The sequence below is a fragment of the Notothenia coriiceps genome, unplaced genomic scaffold, assembly GCF_000735185.1.
Source record: "Notothenia coriiceps isolate Sejong01 unplaced genomic scaffold, NC01 NC01_scaffold00005835, whole genome shotgun sequence".
Lineage (NCBI taxonomy): Eukaryota > Metazoa > Chordata > Actinopteri > Perciformes > Nototheniidae > Notothenia > Notothenia coriiceps.
In genome coordinates, this window is record NW_011338536.1 from 564 (window position 1) to 15,191 (window position 14,628).

Genomic DNA, 14,628 nt, shown 5'->3' on the forward strand with positions numbered 1-14,628 from the left:
TGCCAATCAGCAATATAAGGGTTTCAAATCATATGATATTTAGTTTGAACGTGTCACACATGCATGTCTTTAGTAGAGGAACTTACTGTCTCCTGGACCCTGCAGACTCTTAGTCCGTATACCATCTCTCTTCCTCTGTCAGAAATGTTAACGCCACCCTAAGGCACCAAATGCTCAGCTAACAGAGCGTACAACACGTGTGGAGCACCAGTTAGCGTCAGGGTGGTTGATCTTGGTAAAGAGAGGAAATGACCTTGAATGGTGGAGCATTGAAGCGCTTTGTAATCATAACCTTTGGCTATGTACAGCCTACATATGCTCCAGCGCTCTCCTGAGACAGCGGAGCTGGAGAATTTCTATAAGGGGGTCAGGAAGTGGAATTGACCCATTCCTGCATATTGTGGCTGTCATTTGAAAACCTTGTAATGATCTCATTTTAATCTTTAATTAAATTGAATGACGGAATTATCCTTCTTTTTGTCGAAGAAAAAGCCTTAAATTAATATTCTAAACTTATTTTGTACATCTGACAGTATTGTTGATTTGTTAGCTCCTGGAAAGTTGCCAGTTTGGAGATACGAGCTCTTCCCTGAGAACTGGCTGTAAAGGATTGGACATGGTGGTGATTGAATATCAAAGTTTCTTCCAGCTGCAGGATGCTCCTCTGGAAATGGGCCAGATTTGAAAAGGCTAATTTCACAGGAGGGGAATCCCTTTTTCTGGATTTGAGCCGTTCTTTTGTTACAATAATATTGTTTGAAAGCATACTGTAGCGATAATTACGTTGAATACGTTTGCAGGACGGTTAATCCAGTAATTAATACAACCTTTCTTTGACTAGAGATCCTGTTTGGTTAAGTGCTGTTGATCACACTGAGATAATGTCATATGAATTACTGGGAATTTGTGGGGCTGAGCTAAATAGTGCTTTTTCTATTTTAATCCTATTTTACACTATTTAAGGAATGGGTTGACCTTTTGGGCAATGTGCTTTTTTTGCGTTCTTGCTGAATGTTGGACTGGAATATCAATTACCACTCTTGTTTCAGTTCTTACAGCTTAGCTTAGCATAAAGACTGGACATCAGCTATCATGGCTCTGTAGACATGCAGAAAAAGTCTGTATACAAACACCTATTTCTGTACGGATTAAAACGATGGAATACGACATACAGTATGACTTCAGACAGATCAAGGCTATTTGCCAAGCTAAACTCACTAGCTGCAGACCGTGGCCTAATATTGGCCGTAAAGATATGGAGATTGCAATCAAGTCTCTTTCTGCAAGAAGGTAAATATGTGTATTTTCACAAACCTAGGACAGAAAAATGTTCACCAGAATTTCAAACTGCAATCAGACCTTGAATAAATAAACCATCAAAATCCGAAATAACCTTAAAAAATAGGTTATTAGCTACAGGGCTCCTGCTGAACTTTGACCTGCCAAAGAAGAGCCTGAACACAAACTTTACATTGAGCAATCAATAACGCATAAATACTCACTTTAGAGAAATAAGCTTATCATGTCACCATTGTTCCCTTGAAACCCTTTAAGGTTATTAACAAATGATTTTAAAGTGGTTAGTACGGACAGGGCCGTATCCAGGATTTCCTAAATACCGAGGTCCAAACATGTTAGGGTGGTTCGGGGGTATACCCCCCGAGATTTTCAAGATCTAGTTAGGTGCTTTTTAAGTCCTGTGGGGGGTCACACATTGGATAATATATTGATTTCAAACCATGTCAGTGGGCAGCAGCATCAATTATTTTTGAAAGTGTAATGCATAAGAATCAGTTGATTGTTACTATTAATGATCTGGACATGCAGAAGAGGCTAAAATGATCACAAGACATTGTCAACATTCATTTTCCATTTCTCTCTCCTTTCCATAACCTGCAGCCTCTCTTCCATCTTCTTTAGTCCCTCTGTCTTCTTCCTGTTCATTACTCTCTCTGTCCTCTACTCTTTCTCTTTGTTCAATCTCCCCCTCGTTGTTCACTTTTTGCTTCTCCTCACTTGTCGCTCCTGCCAGTGGATTAAAAGAAATTCAGCAATTTAGTTCATTTCACTTGTTTGTTTGCATTCTTTTAAAAAAAAATTTAAATCTGTTTTGTTTGATTTTCAAAAGAGAACAAAGATGTAAGCAAATTGTGTTTTATACAATTGTATGTTATTATGACATCATAACCGCAATAGATGTATGTTGTTTTAAAATTATGCCTATTGTCTATATTGTAAATGAAGACTATTGTTATATAGATAGATAGATAGATAGATAGATAGATAGATAGATAGATAGATAGATAGATAGATAGATAGATAGATAGATAGATAGATAGATAGATAGATATAGATACATATGGATGGATGGATGGATGGATATATAGATCTAGATAGATAGGTGGATGGATGGATAGATAGATAGATGGATACGGCCCTGCTCACAGCAGAATACTATTGCTGGTATTTATGGTTTATGACCCTCTTAACTCATTGCATTAACAACGTGACAAATTCATGACTTCACCATTAAAAAAAACACTCCCCAGCAAGAAAGACCTCCGGCTACCCAAAAGTTGCTCGTAATAATGACTTACAGCTCATAAAGAATTTATGAACCATCAATCAAACAATTAGTGCTCATAACTTCCCTGTGTGTTATGAGGAGGTGGTACAGTAATGTGAAATATCTCGCAGTGCAGTGTGCCGCCTGACTCATGTGATTAGTGAGCGTGTACCGGGAGCTGCTGGCTCGGCAATCATGAGGCGGTGTGCTGAAGCCCGGTCCGTGGGAGGGGTCTGCCACAGCTTCCCCTCTGATTGACCAGGGAGCAGAAGCAGCCGGGGATGTGAGCAGCCACAGACGGGGAAAGAGGTACTCAGCAGACCGCATGTTGTTACTTAATAAACGACTATAGGCACACAATATGGTTGGAATTGGATTCATTAGCCTGTCGCATGGTTGCTAAGTGTTTTGGAGCAGCGATTGGAGAGGCAAACATAAGCGGAGCAGCGGAAATTATATTATGGCACTGTCTGTGTATTGTCTTGGGAGTGATTTAATACTTGCTCAGCTGTACTTTAAAATGCTTGCGATGCATGCAGGAGAAATTATGCCTGTGCAAATACTTCAGATGCAGGAATAAAGTAGCTTGCAGCGACAAACCTTGCAAAAGAAAAGTCATTTCAGGTAGTTTTAACATCTTTTTGTGTGCGTGTTTCACTGACAGAGACGGATGCATGGGCTTTGCAAAACGGGAAACCCAGCCCCGTGCTCAAATGGCTGATCTCGAACTGTTTTACTGTCACCAGCCCGATCTGAAAGACAACTCCCCGGGTTTAAATCAGCAAAGTGTCAACAAGGCGCTTCAGGATTCAGCGCCATGGACAGAGAACTGGAGAGGCGCGCGTTCGGAGGAGGAAGCAGAGACATGTTTCACCTGCAAACAGCGAGCTGAGGATGATGATGTCAACTTGATAGGGACAAGTCCACAAAACTGCACACTGAGTCAGGGCTCCTCGAGTGAACTGTACGAGGAGGATTTGGTGGAGGAAGATGAGGAGGAGGACATCACGGAACTTTACTTGCTGTCCGACGAAGACCTCTCCTCTGAGGCTTCGGGGAAGTCTGTGGATTACGGCTTCATCATCGCGGTGACATGCCTGTTGACCGGTATCTCTTTGGTCGCCATATCCTACACGGTCCCCAGGGATGTGCGCGCCGACCCGGACAGTGTTTCCGCCCGGGAGATGGAGCGGCTGGAGCGGGAGAAAGCCAGGGTGGGGGCCCATCTGGACCGCTGTGTCATGGCGGGGCTGAGCCTGCTCACCCTGGGGGGCGTGCTGCTCTCCACCCTGCTCATGATCTCCATGTGGAAAGGGGAGATGATGAGGAGGAAAGCCTTTGCGTATTCCAAACACGCTGCAAAGTTGTACGGATCCATTAATCTGAGAGCTGGCTCGGAATCCTGCTCACATGTGTCAGGAACTGAGGAGGATTTAGAAGTGCTCAGCTGAATGCGTGGACAGAACAAGAGGGAAGACTCAGAAAAAGTATTTAGGAAATCCTACTAGTGCTGTACTGGTATCGGGGATGTAGTGGGGGGTCCATGCACGCCCTTTTTTATTTCATTTCTAACCGCTACGTTTTGTTGGTATGGAAATGTTTAAAGGTCATGTTTTCATTTTTTCAAGACGGTCTTATTTCATTCATCACATGCCTTTATGTACACTGACAGAGTTAATGTTAGTCTGTTATTCTGTCCATGCCGGCCCTGAACAGATCAGTTCTTAGCCAAGCACACAAAAAAAAGTAAAGTTGAAATAAGGGTTTGAAGGAGCTCAGTAAACATACCAAAACAGACCTGTAGTATATAACAATATTTGGGACTTTGCTGGGGGTGTGGCATTATATTCATGTGAGATTAGATATTGTCTTAGACTTTGGATATCATAGTAGGATATATGTATTATCTTACCCAGGCTTTAAGACTGCAAAACAGTAACGTGATGTAATTTTTCTGAAGTTACCTGTTCTTGCTCTTAAATTATGTTTGCTTTGCCCACAGTCATTATATTCACAATAGGCCTACTGTGATTATTTTATAAAATTCTCATTGAGTAAGTTGTTTGTGTAGGCAGCCCTACAATATCGTGGTAATATCGATATTGGTTTATTTGAAGGACACGGGTTGAATCTGGCCTTGAGCTGCCTTCAAATGACCAAACAGCTCGGCGCTGACTACATCTGTTTCCGCGTTCGTTTATGACGGATGTATTTTGTTATACACACATTCATTCACATTTAAATAAAAATGTACATTAAAGTATTTCGTGAGGCCTTCTAACATGTTTTTAAATATTACTACGGTTGTAGTTGAAGAGTTTGTAAATTAACATGAACCGAAGCTGTTGCCTGGCAACGCAATCGCAAAACGTCACGTCCGTTAGTTCCACACCCACACGCATGGATTAACATTGATTTAATACATTAATGTAGCCTTTGTTTCTGCTAAAAGAGGTGTCGACCAGCTGGGGCAACAAGAAAATCGGCGTAATCGAGTGTGACTATTACAAAATAAATCATTATTATATTAATATTGACAATAACAACCGACCGTCGGGGTAGCATTTGCTTGGCATTTCCGGTTATTTCTCCACTGGTTAACATGGGTTAGTAATACCGTGTAACTGTCACGTTTGAAGGGACGAAATCGTGACATCTTCACGTCGCATGGTAAATCATCACATGTTCACGTCTTGAATACCGGGTTGTTTACCCAGGCTTTAAGACTGCAAAACAGTAACGTGATGTAATTTTTCTGAAGTTACCTGTTCTTGCTCTTAAATTATGTTTGCTTTGCCCACAGTCATTATATTCACAATACTGTGATTATTTTATAAAATTCTCATTGAGTAAGTTGTTTGTGTAGGCAGCCCTACAATATCGTGGCAATATCGATATTGGTTTATTTGAAGGACACGGGTTGAATCTGGCCTTGAGCTGCCTTCAAATTACCAGAATTCAAACAGCTCAGCGCTGACGCTGTGTTTCAATGGAGAGAGCGGAATGGTGCTGCTCTCAAAGTTCAAATTACTTCAACTTTGACCTCGTTAACCGCTGACCTTTCGTCGCGCAACCAATCAGAGGACAGCTGTATGAAGCGGCGCAAGCTAGCAGGGGAGGTGACCATCGAAACAAATCTTAACTAGCTGTTATCACCGCAAGGCCCAGCGCCCAACCCTTCAGTGAACCAGGGAAAATAAGTGTTAGTGATGTGAAGAGGGGATCTTTCAGTCATTTTAGTAACCTTTATTTAAATCACATTGACTAACCCATATAACGTAAGCCTAAAATGAATTTCAGATAATCTTAGTAATTATTTACACAGAAATATGCATCATAATACACCTCTTCACATCCATCATGGACATCAGCAACAATAACAGCAACCAATAACTCTTTCAAGTGCATAACAGTATTTTACTTCTTTTTTTTTTTTAAAGGTACAACATTAAATTTGCTTTCCTGAAATCCTGTTCAGTGTTGGACAGTGGTTTGCCTTATGATGATCTCTGACCCTCCTTGATGTTGAACAATGCATTGCTACTTCTTCTGATGCCCCCATTCCAGTGGATGTACATGCCGATGCAGACTCTTATGATTGCAGGCCTGTGTGTACCACATGTAGATGCAAGGGAAATAAATACTGAACCAGCAGCGATGTCACTGCTTCTGCCTTCCTTTTCAACAGATGTGAGAAAAACAATTGCATGAATCCGTGTTCATTCCCGAAGACATTCTGTTTAATACAAATGTGACATGCTGGAGAGATGCTTGTGTTTGCTTGCTGAAGCGCAAATAGTACTACCACAGGAGGTGTAATTCGATTTTGTGGTTGAGCGCCGATGTCGGAGGAAGCAAAGTTTACGCCGAATACACTCAGGGCTTTTGACTGCAGATGTTCAAAAGCAGAAAGAGTCAACAAACCCCGGGGGAAGAGCTCTCCTGGTAATTGGCGTTGGGCTTAATTGCTCGTGGGAGGCCTGTGAATCAGTGGGAAAAAGAAATCCCAGAGCATTTTAACAACTGCCTCAATCAAGCTCGCTTAGCACGCTTATTAAAAACCAAAGCTGCAAAACTGGAGGGAAATGTTACATCGCATTCAAGGCAGTAGGAAGTAATGGATGGCCTGCTCTGACAGAAGATGCTGTGAATGCTCAGAGTGTGCAGAAAGCAGTGCTGTGCCTCTGTAATTGGGAGTGCTTACGGCCAGCAGGATCACATTATCCTCCACACAACCTTCGCTCTCTCTCGCCTCGTTAATGTAATTAAAAAAGGCAGAATAAGCTGACCTTTAATTAAATATGAAGTTGATTCCTAATACTAGTATGTCTTGTTTTCATCACAGGTGTCTGGTGCTATGAGAGGGAAAGTTAGTTTGTGCTCACATTTTGAATCACACTCATCTGCTTCAGTGATTTCTTACATGTCCCATATTGACTTTTCGACAGGCATCAGAGAGAACAGCTGCGAGCTTCTTGTTGCGTAAAGTACGTGGGATAGGAGAGCGTGGTATAGCATAGCAAAAGCAACAGAGTGATGAATATGAACATGAAAGTCAGCCTTGTGATTTAAAACACAATCTGCAATGCACTCTGGTCTGTTAAGTCTGTGCAGAGGCCAGTCTTTCAAACTGTTGCTCATAAGTCTCCCACTAGATTCATTCAAAATTATTCAGTAGAAACAACTCTGACATCAACACTTGACATTTACCGCTAAGGACTTAGATAATCAGATATTTATCTGTAACCATGCTCGAAATGTCTTATTCTGTCATCACATTGTTACTGGGAATTACAGTGGACATAAGAGCCCTTGAAATGAAATGAGGACTTTTCAACAACATAACCCTCAAAGGTCTAATCGTCTATTTAAGTAACTAAACATTATGTGTGGTTGTAGTCTATCTCACTTTATTGTGCTGAAACTATTTTGAAAGTAAAAAAATGAAATATTTTAATCTTAACCCAAAAACTTGTTTTCAAATGAGTCAAAACTCAGCCAATCTGCCATCTGACATTCATTTTTCCATCAATATGTGTGTGTATAAGATATCTTCTACATTCCCAGCATGTCACTATGACCTAGATTTAAAGGGGCCCTATTCTGCACATTTTCAGGATCACATTCAGCTCCTCTCCTGGGACATGTCTCCATGCTCTAATGTTCAAAAAGCCCTTTACTTCTCTCATACTGCCTGTGCTGCAGCACCTCTTTTCACCCTCTGTCTGACACCAGAGCCCAGTCTACTCTGATTGGTTAGCTGGCCGGCTCTGTTGTGATTGGTCAACCTATTGAAGATGTCCCGCCCCTTAGCATATCACGTACAATGTGTTTGAGCACTAGCCAATAGAAGCGCGAGTGTTACATAGTGATGTTACTCTGCAGACTATTTAAATGAACAAAAACCCAAAGAAGACACGACTACAGGAAAGGGAAAACCCCAAGAAGCAATATAGGGCCTATTTAAGATACTATTACTATTATTAATTAAGCATCTTTGAGTTAGAGAAAAGCACTATAGAAATATCATTTATTATTATTATTATTACTACTATAACGCTAGCATTATTAAAAAGAGCTAAACTCAGATTTGAGTAGTGTTTATTCTATTGTCATGAAACAGGAAGTCACTGTAATGTGGCTCACAACTTAAATATAGAACAGATTTGGAAAAATAACAAAGAAAAGAAACTCAACAGCCTACGGGTTGTAAAAGTAGACGGTTTATTTATATCAGAATACATGGACAAATATAAGTGTTTCACAGTGAGCCGTATGTAGCTTAGAATAATCTGCTCATTTAGTCATGTTAGGTTGAAAGAATAATGTTATAAGCATTATGAATGAAGGTGTTGCATTTATCTTTGGGGCAATGCTATTTAAAATCTTGTTAGTTTATGTTTACACTAAACATAGATTTGAAACAAGTTGCTATTCAATTTGCTGATAATCTTATCTATTTTTTTGCAGCTGGCACTACATTTGTGCAAACATTTTTCAAAAGAAGTAAGAACTGGTTTGTGTAATGCAAATTGTTCTAAGTGTAAATCACCATTTAATACTACTGTCATTTCTTAAATGAGGTTAAGAGCTGGTGCTAACTGGTGTGTTTGTATTGTGTGATCAAGGCTTGATTATCAATAGTGTTTCCATGGCAATGCATTCAAACAAACAATTCAACAGCTGCTGTCAGAATATAATTCTTTCTTATGTTGTTCAATTAAAAGCACACACAGTGCTCTCTCATGTGGAATAAGTCTGAGTCTAACTTTAACTAACAATGTCTTAATTCATATATACATTATACATGCGATTAAGACACATTAAAATACATTGAAGTGAACTTGACTTTAAGAATGCATTAAGATGCACTTAAATAAGTATCTCTTTTATTAAGCTGTTCTTCCAGTATATTCAACTCACTTTTAGAATACTGCAGCTATTTTATACGTATTATTTGGAATATCTGTATAATGCATCATGGATTTTGAAAATATATAATCAATAACGACTTTCAAGTTAACCGAAATATAATTAAAACACAATTGTAGTTGAAACAAGTTGGAAAATATTGTGTTTTTAAAAAGTACTGATTAGTTGAAAAGGCTCTTCTTATATGTAAATGCATTTGAATAGTGCAGTCAAGTACACCTAACTGTGTTCGCACACACAGTACAATGCACATTAGGTCTGAATTCATAGATACAGATACAAACACATGTATTTCGCTGTGATATGGAGAGATGTCAGAGCAACAGGCTGCCAGTTTGTCCGGCGTCAGGGATGATGGGGGTTAGGGTGAAGGGCACGTCGGCAGCCTCCTGCTCCCAGTGCACACTCCGTATTATATAGATCAGTTCCCATACCAATTCCCTACAGACTGAGCCGCCCTAAAACAATATAATATAATAGTGTAGTATTATAGTTTGATCTTTATTACCACTCATGGTTACCATGAGGATGTTAAGTACCTTGTCAGTACCCCAGGAATATTAATATACTCATTCTCATAAAGTGTGTTGTTCTTTTTAAAACCTCGGTTATGTCCTCTCAGCGTTCTTTTTTAATACCTGGGAACATGTAGGGCCTCGTTGCTTGTATCTGATTAAGAAGAATCTGAGATCAGTACGAGGAGGGTTAGCATGGCTTGTTTCTCTTCTTGAGGAACATTATTAGTGATGTAAAGGCGCACACGCTGCAGCAGCTTTAATTGGTGTCTGTGTTTGCTCTGCCAGGGGACTCTCCCAGACACAAAATCAAACCTGTAATAAAAAACGACACACACACACCCACACTCTGCCAAAGCACTGAACAGAATCCCAAGAACACACCCCGACAGACGGACACACACACACACACACACACACACACACACACACACACACACACACACACACACACACACACACACACACACACACACACACACACACACACACACACACTCAAACTCAAACTCAAACTCAAACACACACACACGCACACACCAATAATAAACATATGGATAGGGGTTACTATCTTAAAAAATGTGCAAATGTATTTCGGAACCTATCCATGTGAACATATTTTGGGGGTTGACCTCAAATCCTCCAGGGGGGTTCGGGGGTAAGATGTTTTTTTTATTTTGGAGTTAAATGCATCAATCTGGTGCATTTTGAGGGGAAAATAAAGAGACTAGATCTATGGAAACACCCATATGAAACAGATGCCACATCATAGACAGACAGTCACCCTGTGTGAGGCAAACCCACATTTGCGCAGCGTTGCGTTCACAATACCCTACATTAAAAAATAATAACCGCCAGGCCATCGGGAAACCTCCCGGTCCTCCCGATGGCCAGTCCGGGCCTGCCAGCAGCCCTCTACTTGCTAAAAACTTAAATATGAAAAGTTTGAACTACGCACACACACATCATCTCGGCTCGCGCAGCACGCTCACAGGCATAGATTGTTCAATAATGTATTGCGTAGTGTAGTGCAGGCATATTGTTATTCAAGAGATGTGTTGTTCTTGGAAAACATGTATTTTTTTTGCCTATTTACCTCGTTAACGTAAATAAAACTTATTACATTGATACATGCATTATTTGTGATTAAAAAGAATGGTTGTTGGTAATGTATTAGCGACCCCCACAGATGTATGATTTCATTACATTACATTGCATTTAGCTGACGCTTTTATCCAAAGCGACTTACAGTAAGTACATTCGACCAGGAAGATACAACCTTGAAGAAAACAGAATCATATAAGTACATCAGGTTTCATAGAGCCAAACATTTCAAGTGCTACTCAACTGGTTTTAGATAAGCCAGCCCTTTATTAGTATATACGTAGGTGCTCTGTCAGCAGTTCTTTGTTAGCAATTCTATCGCTCAAAGTGGAGTCGAAAGATATGAGTTTTCAGTCTGCGCCGGAAGATGTGCAAGCTATCTGCCGTCCTGATTTCAATGGGGAGCTCATTCCACCATTTTGGAGCCAGGATAGCAAACCCACGTGTTTTTGCTGATGGGAACTTTGGCTGGTGCAGAGCAAAGTGCATGCGCTGGGGTGTAGAGTTTAACCATGTCCTGGATGTAGGAAGGGCCATATCCATTCGCAGCATGGTACGCAAGTACCATTGTTTTGAAGTGGATTCTAGCAGTTACTAGAAGCCAGTGAAGTGAGCGGAGGAGCGGAGTGGTGTGGGAAAATGTTGGAAGGTTGAACACCTGACGAGCCGCTGCATTCTGGATGAGTTGCAGAGGTCGGATGGCACATGCCAGCGCCATATAGACTGAGAGTTACGTCATCTCCGTTCACTCCAATGGACCACTTTTTTACAGCAATGGCGGATCGTGGAGCCTCTCAATCGTTCCCCGGAAGTTAGCGCCAAGGCTAGCAGAGCTGTAGAGTTGCAGCATACTGTAATAGACTGTTCGTGACGGNCACGTGATCAAAAGGAAACTGTAGATACCACCAGCGCCATATAGACTGAGAGTTACGTCATCTCCGTTCACTCTAATGGACCACTTTTTTACAGCAATTGTTGATTGGCGAATCGTGGAGCCTCTCAATCGTTCCCCGGAAGTTAGCGCCAAGGCTAGCAGAGCTGTAGAGTTGCAGCATACTGTAATAGACTGTTCGTGACGGACTTTTAAAGGTAAGAAGAAGTTTAAAGATTTATATTGCGGATATTATCAGTACATCTGATTCAAATTAACATGTGTATTAAAGGATGTTAGTGGATTATCCCTAAATTAGTAGATTTAGGGAACGTTTACAGATAACAGATTAAGCTAGGATACCGGATCAAGTTAGCAACACACGTTGAACAGCCTTTTAATTGTAAATTCCGTTCTCTTAATGTCATTTCGTCCAACGTTGTTGAATTAGAAAAGAGGGGCTTCTAAACGGGATTGTATGCGGGGGTGGAGGGAGTTAAATATTAGATAAATATAACTTTGGTGCGTGTAAGAGTGAGTGTTTATGGCAGAGCCATATTGTGTCCTTGTGATTATGTTGATTATTACCTGTCTGTATAATGTTGCAGCTCAGCTGATTTTGGATTGATGGCAAAGGGAGAGGGACTTAAGTGAGAGTGAAAACACAAGGTAAGTTTAATACTACTGTTTTATATAAGTAAGCATACTAAACATGTATTCTATCACTGTATTATAAAAGTAATCTTGTTAGTAACCTACTGTATGGCAAGTGGAGGGGCAGTGATGTTACAGGTGCAGGAGCAAAACTGCAAGACTGCAAACTCACAAGACAGAGAAATCAAAGTTTGTTCTCCAGAGAAGAGGTTGATTTCACTTCATTTATTTCATATTTTCTAAAGATGTGGAAATGGCAAAAAAAAAAACTTGAGAGCTGTAACCAAGACAACATGAGTAGAGAGCCACCAAGGTTTTTCAAGTCCCTCTCTTACTCCATTTTGCCAACCCAAAGTTCCAGGTACATGACGGGACACCTTGCTTGTTTTTGTTGTTTGCGCTCCTCTGGCTGGGTGCTGGCAGGTGGAGGGCAGTGATGTTGGCAGGTGGAGGGGCAGTTTTGCCTCCTTTTTTTTACCCACCGAGTTCAGTCGTCCTCGTAAAGTGCTGGTTGTTCGTTGTTTTTATACAACTCCTATAATATATTTGTGACGTAAACGTGAAAAGTGTTTTGCTTTTGGTGGTAGGTAACCTTTCGAATTACAAAACAATTATGTTTTTTTGTCCCTTTCCGAACTTTTTGTGTCTCACTCGAGTCGCACGGTCGCCACTCCCAGAGTCACGTCCGATAGTCGCGAGGTAGACTTAGGGGAGACGCAAGAACACGACTTTCTCCCTCATTGTCTGTCCTCTTTCCCAATATGTTGGATAATATCGTGTGATGAGACCTACCCTTTAACGAACCCCTCATTCCAAACCAGAAAAAAGGGTAGACTTCAATACCTTGAAATAATAAACACTCATAAATGTTTCATACTGTTTACCGGTAGTCATTGTCACACTATACCTTAAAGATATTTCAACAGAGTGGTAAGACACAAAGTAGTAAAATATGATGTCATACATTACTCTACTCAGGTCATTCATATTCACAAAGCGATATGACACACATAAGTGGTTGGATACCTTATACATACACCCGTCTGTTTTGACCCAACAAGACCACACACCTTCCATTGGAGTTCAGTGACGGCGTCCTGGTAAAACTACGTCTGTCAAACAGTTCTGTTTTTTCCCGTGTCGTCCGATTCTCTCTCCGATAGGGGTGGTAGAACACGTAGCGGAGCACCAAGTTCTCTCTTTCCCGGGGCGTGGTGCTAAGTGGGCCCTGGACATAGATGTTTTTCGGTATCGAGTACTAGTGCGATATCACACCTTTCCACTGTGTCCAATTATTCATACTTGGAGAATCACTTGTTTCAGCATAAAGAATAAGAAATTCCACATATTAATAAGAATTTAAAAATCCTTTAGATGGCACGTACAGAAGATGGAAATGTAATCAGAGTTTCTAACTCCCTTCTCTTCCCTCGTCCTCGACTCCTTTCCTTTCCTCCCACTTCTTTCTCTCTGTACCGATCACTCTCCTCTGTCCACTCCCACCTGGTTTGAGTCGGTCGCGGTCAGTCTATGCTCCCTTGCCGTCGCAGGCCTACTGCTCCCTTGGCCGCCGGTCAGCGTATGTTCCCTGGCTGCGCCAGTCGATGCTCCCTTGGTCGTCGGTCCAGTTCGTTATGCTCACTTGGTCCGTCGGTCGAGTCGATGCTCCCTTGGTCCGTCGGTCAGTCAGCCTCCTTGGTCGTTGGTCAGGTCGTAGCTCCTTGTCCGTCGGTCCAGTCCGTATGTTCCCTTGGTCGTCGGTTCAGTCGATGTCCTCCCTTGTCCGTCGGTCCAAGTCGTGGTGGCGTTATGTCCCTTGGTCGTCGGTCAGTGTATTGTTCCCGTTGGTCGTTCGGTCCGTCGTATGCTACCCTGTCGTCGGTCAGTCGTATGTTCCTTGGTCGTCGGTCAGTCGTATGCTCCCTTGTCGTCGGTCAGTTCTCTAGATAATTTTTTTGAATTTTCCTTTAATTTCTCGGTCTCCTTAGTGGTTTTTCGTTTCAGACGTATGTCTTTTTGTCCTTCCTTATTACGTCGAGAGGTTCTTTTTGTTACCTTTTGATCCCGTGTTGTTTATATTCTTATTGCCAAAAAGTTTTCTGGTGAATTCGGAATCCGTCTAGTGGTGTTTCCCCCTACTTTAACTCCGTGTACTCTGTAATCTTCCCGAAATTTACACGAAACCACGCCCTGGTTACTGCCCATGTTTTGAGACGTCCTTAACGTCTAAGGGGAAGGTCCCTTATCTGTGACGTTGCGTTCTACGTTACACAATTCAAACCTCGGACCACAACATTGTCGATTGTAGTTACGGGCAGGTGGGCAGTTGTAGTGACGGGAAGTGGGCATTGTATTGACGGGGACGGTGGACGGTTGTACGTAACGGGGAGTAGCCATGTAGGACGGGAGGTGGAGCGCATTGTAGTTCGACGGGGAGGTGGGACCATTGTAGTACGGGAGGTGGGAATTGTAGTGAGGGAGTGGGC

General features: G+C 41.6%; 1 protein-coding gene across 1 annotated transcript; it reads left to right on the forward strand.

Moving 5' to 3' along the window:
* The first annotated feature begins 3,240 nt into the window (after window positions 1–3,240).
* On the forward strand, window positions 3,241–4,017 carry LOC104943261 (transmembrane protein 74-like). Its single transcript, XM_010768606.1, has one exon. It carries the CDS (start codon window positions 3,241–3,243, stop codon window positions 4,015–4,017), a length of 777 nt encoding a protein of 258 aa, XP_010766908.1.
* Window positions 4,018–14,628: the final 10,611 nt, after the last annotated feature.

Bases quoted from the DNA above. Each gene is read 5' to 3' on its own strand.
- LOC104943261 (XM_010768606.1), top strand. From the start codon at position 3,241: ATGGGCTTTGCAAAACGGGAAACCCAGCCCCGTGCTCAAATGGCTGAT.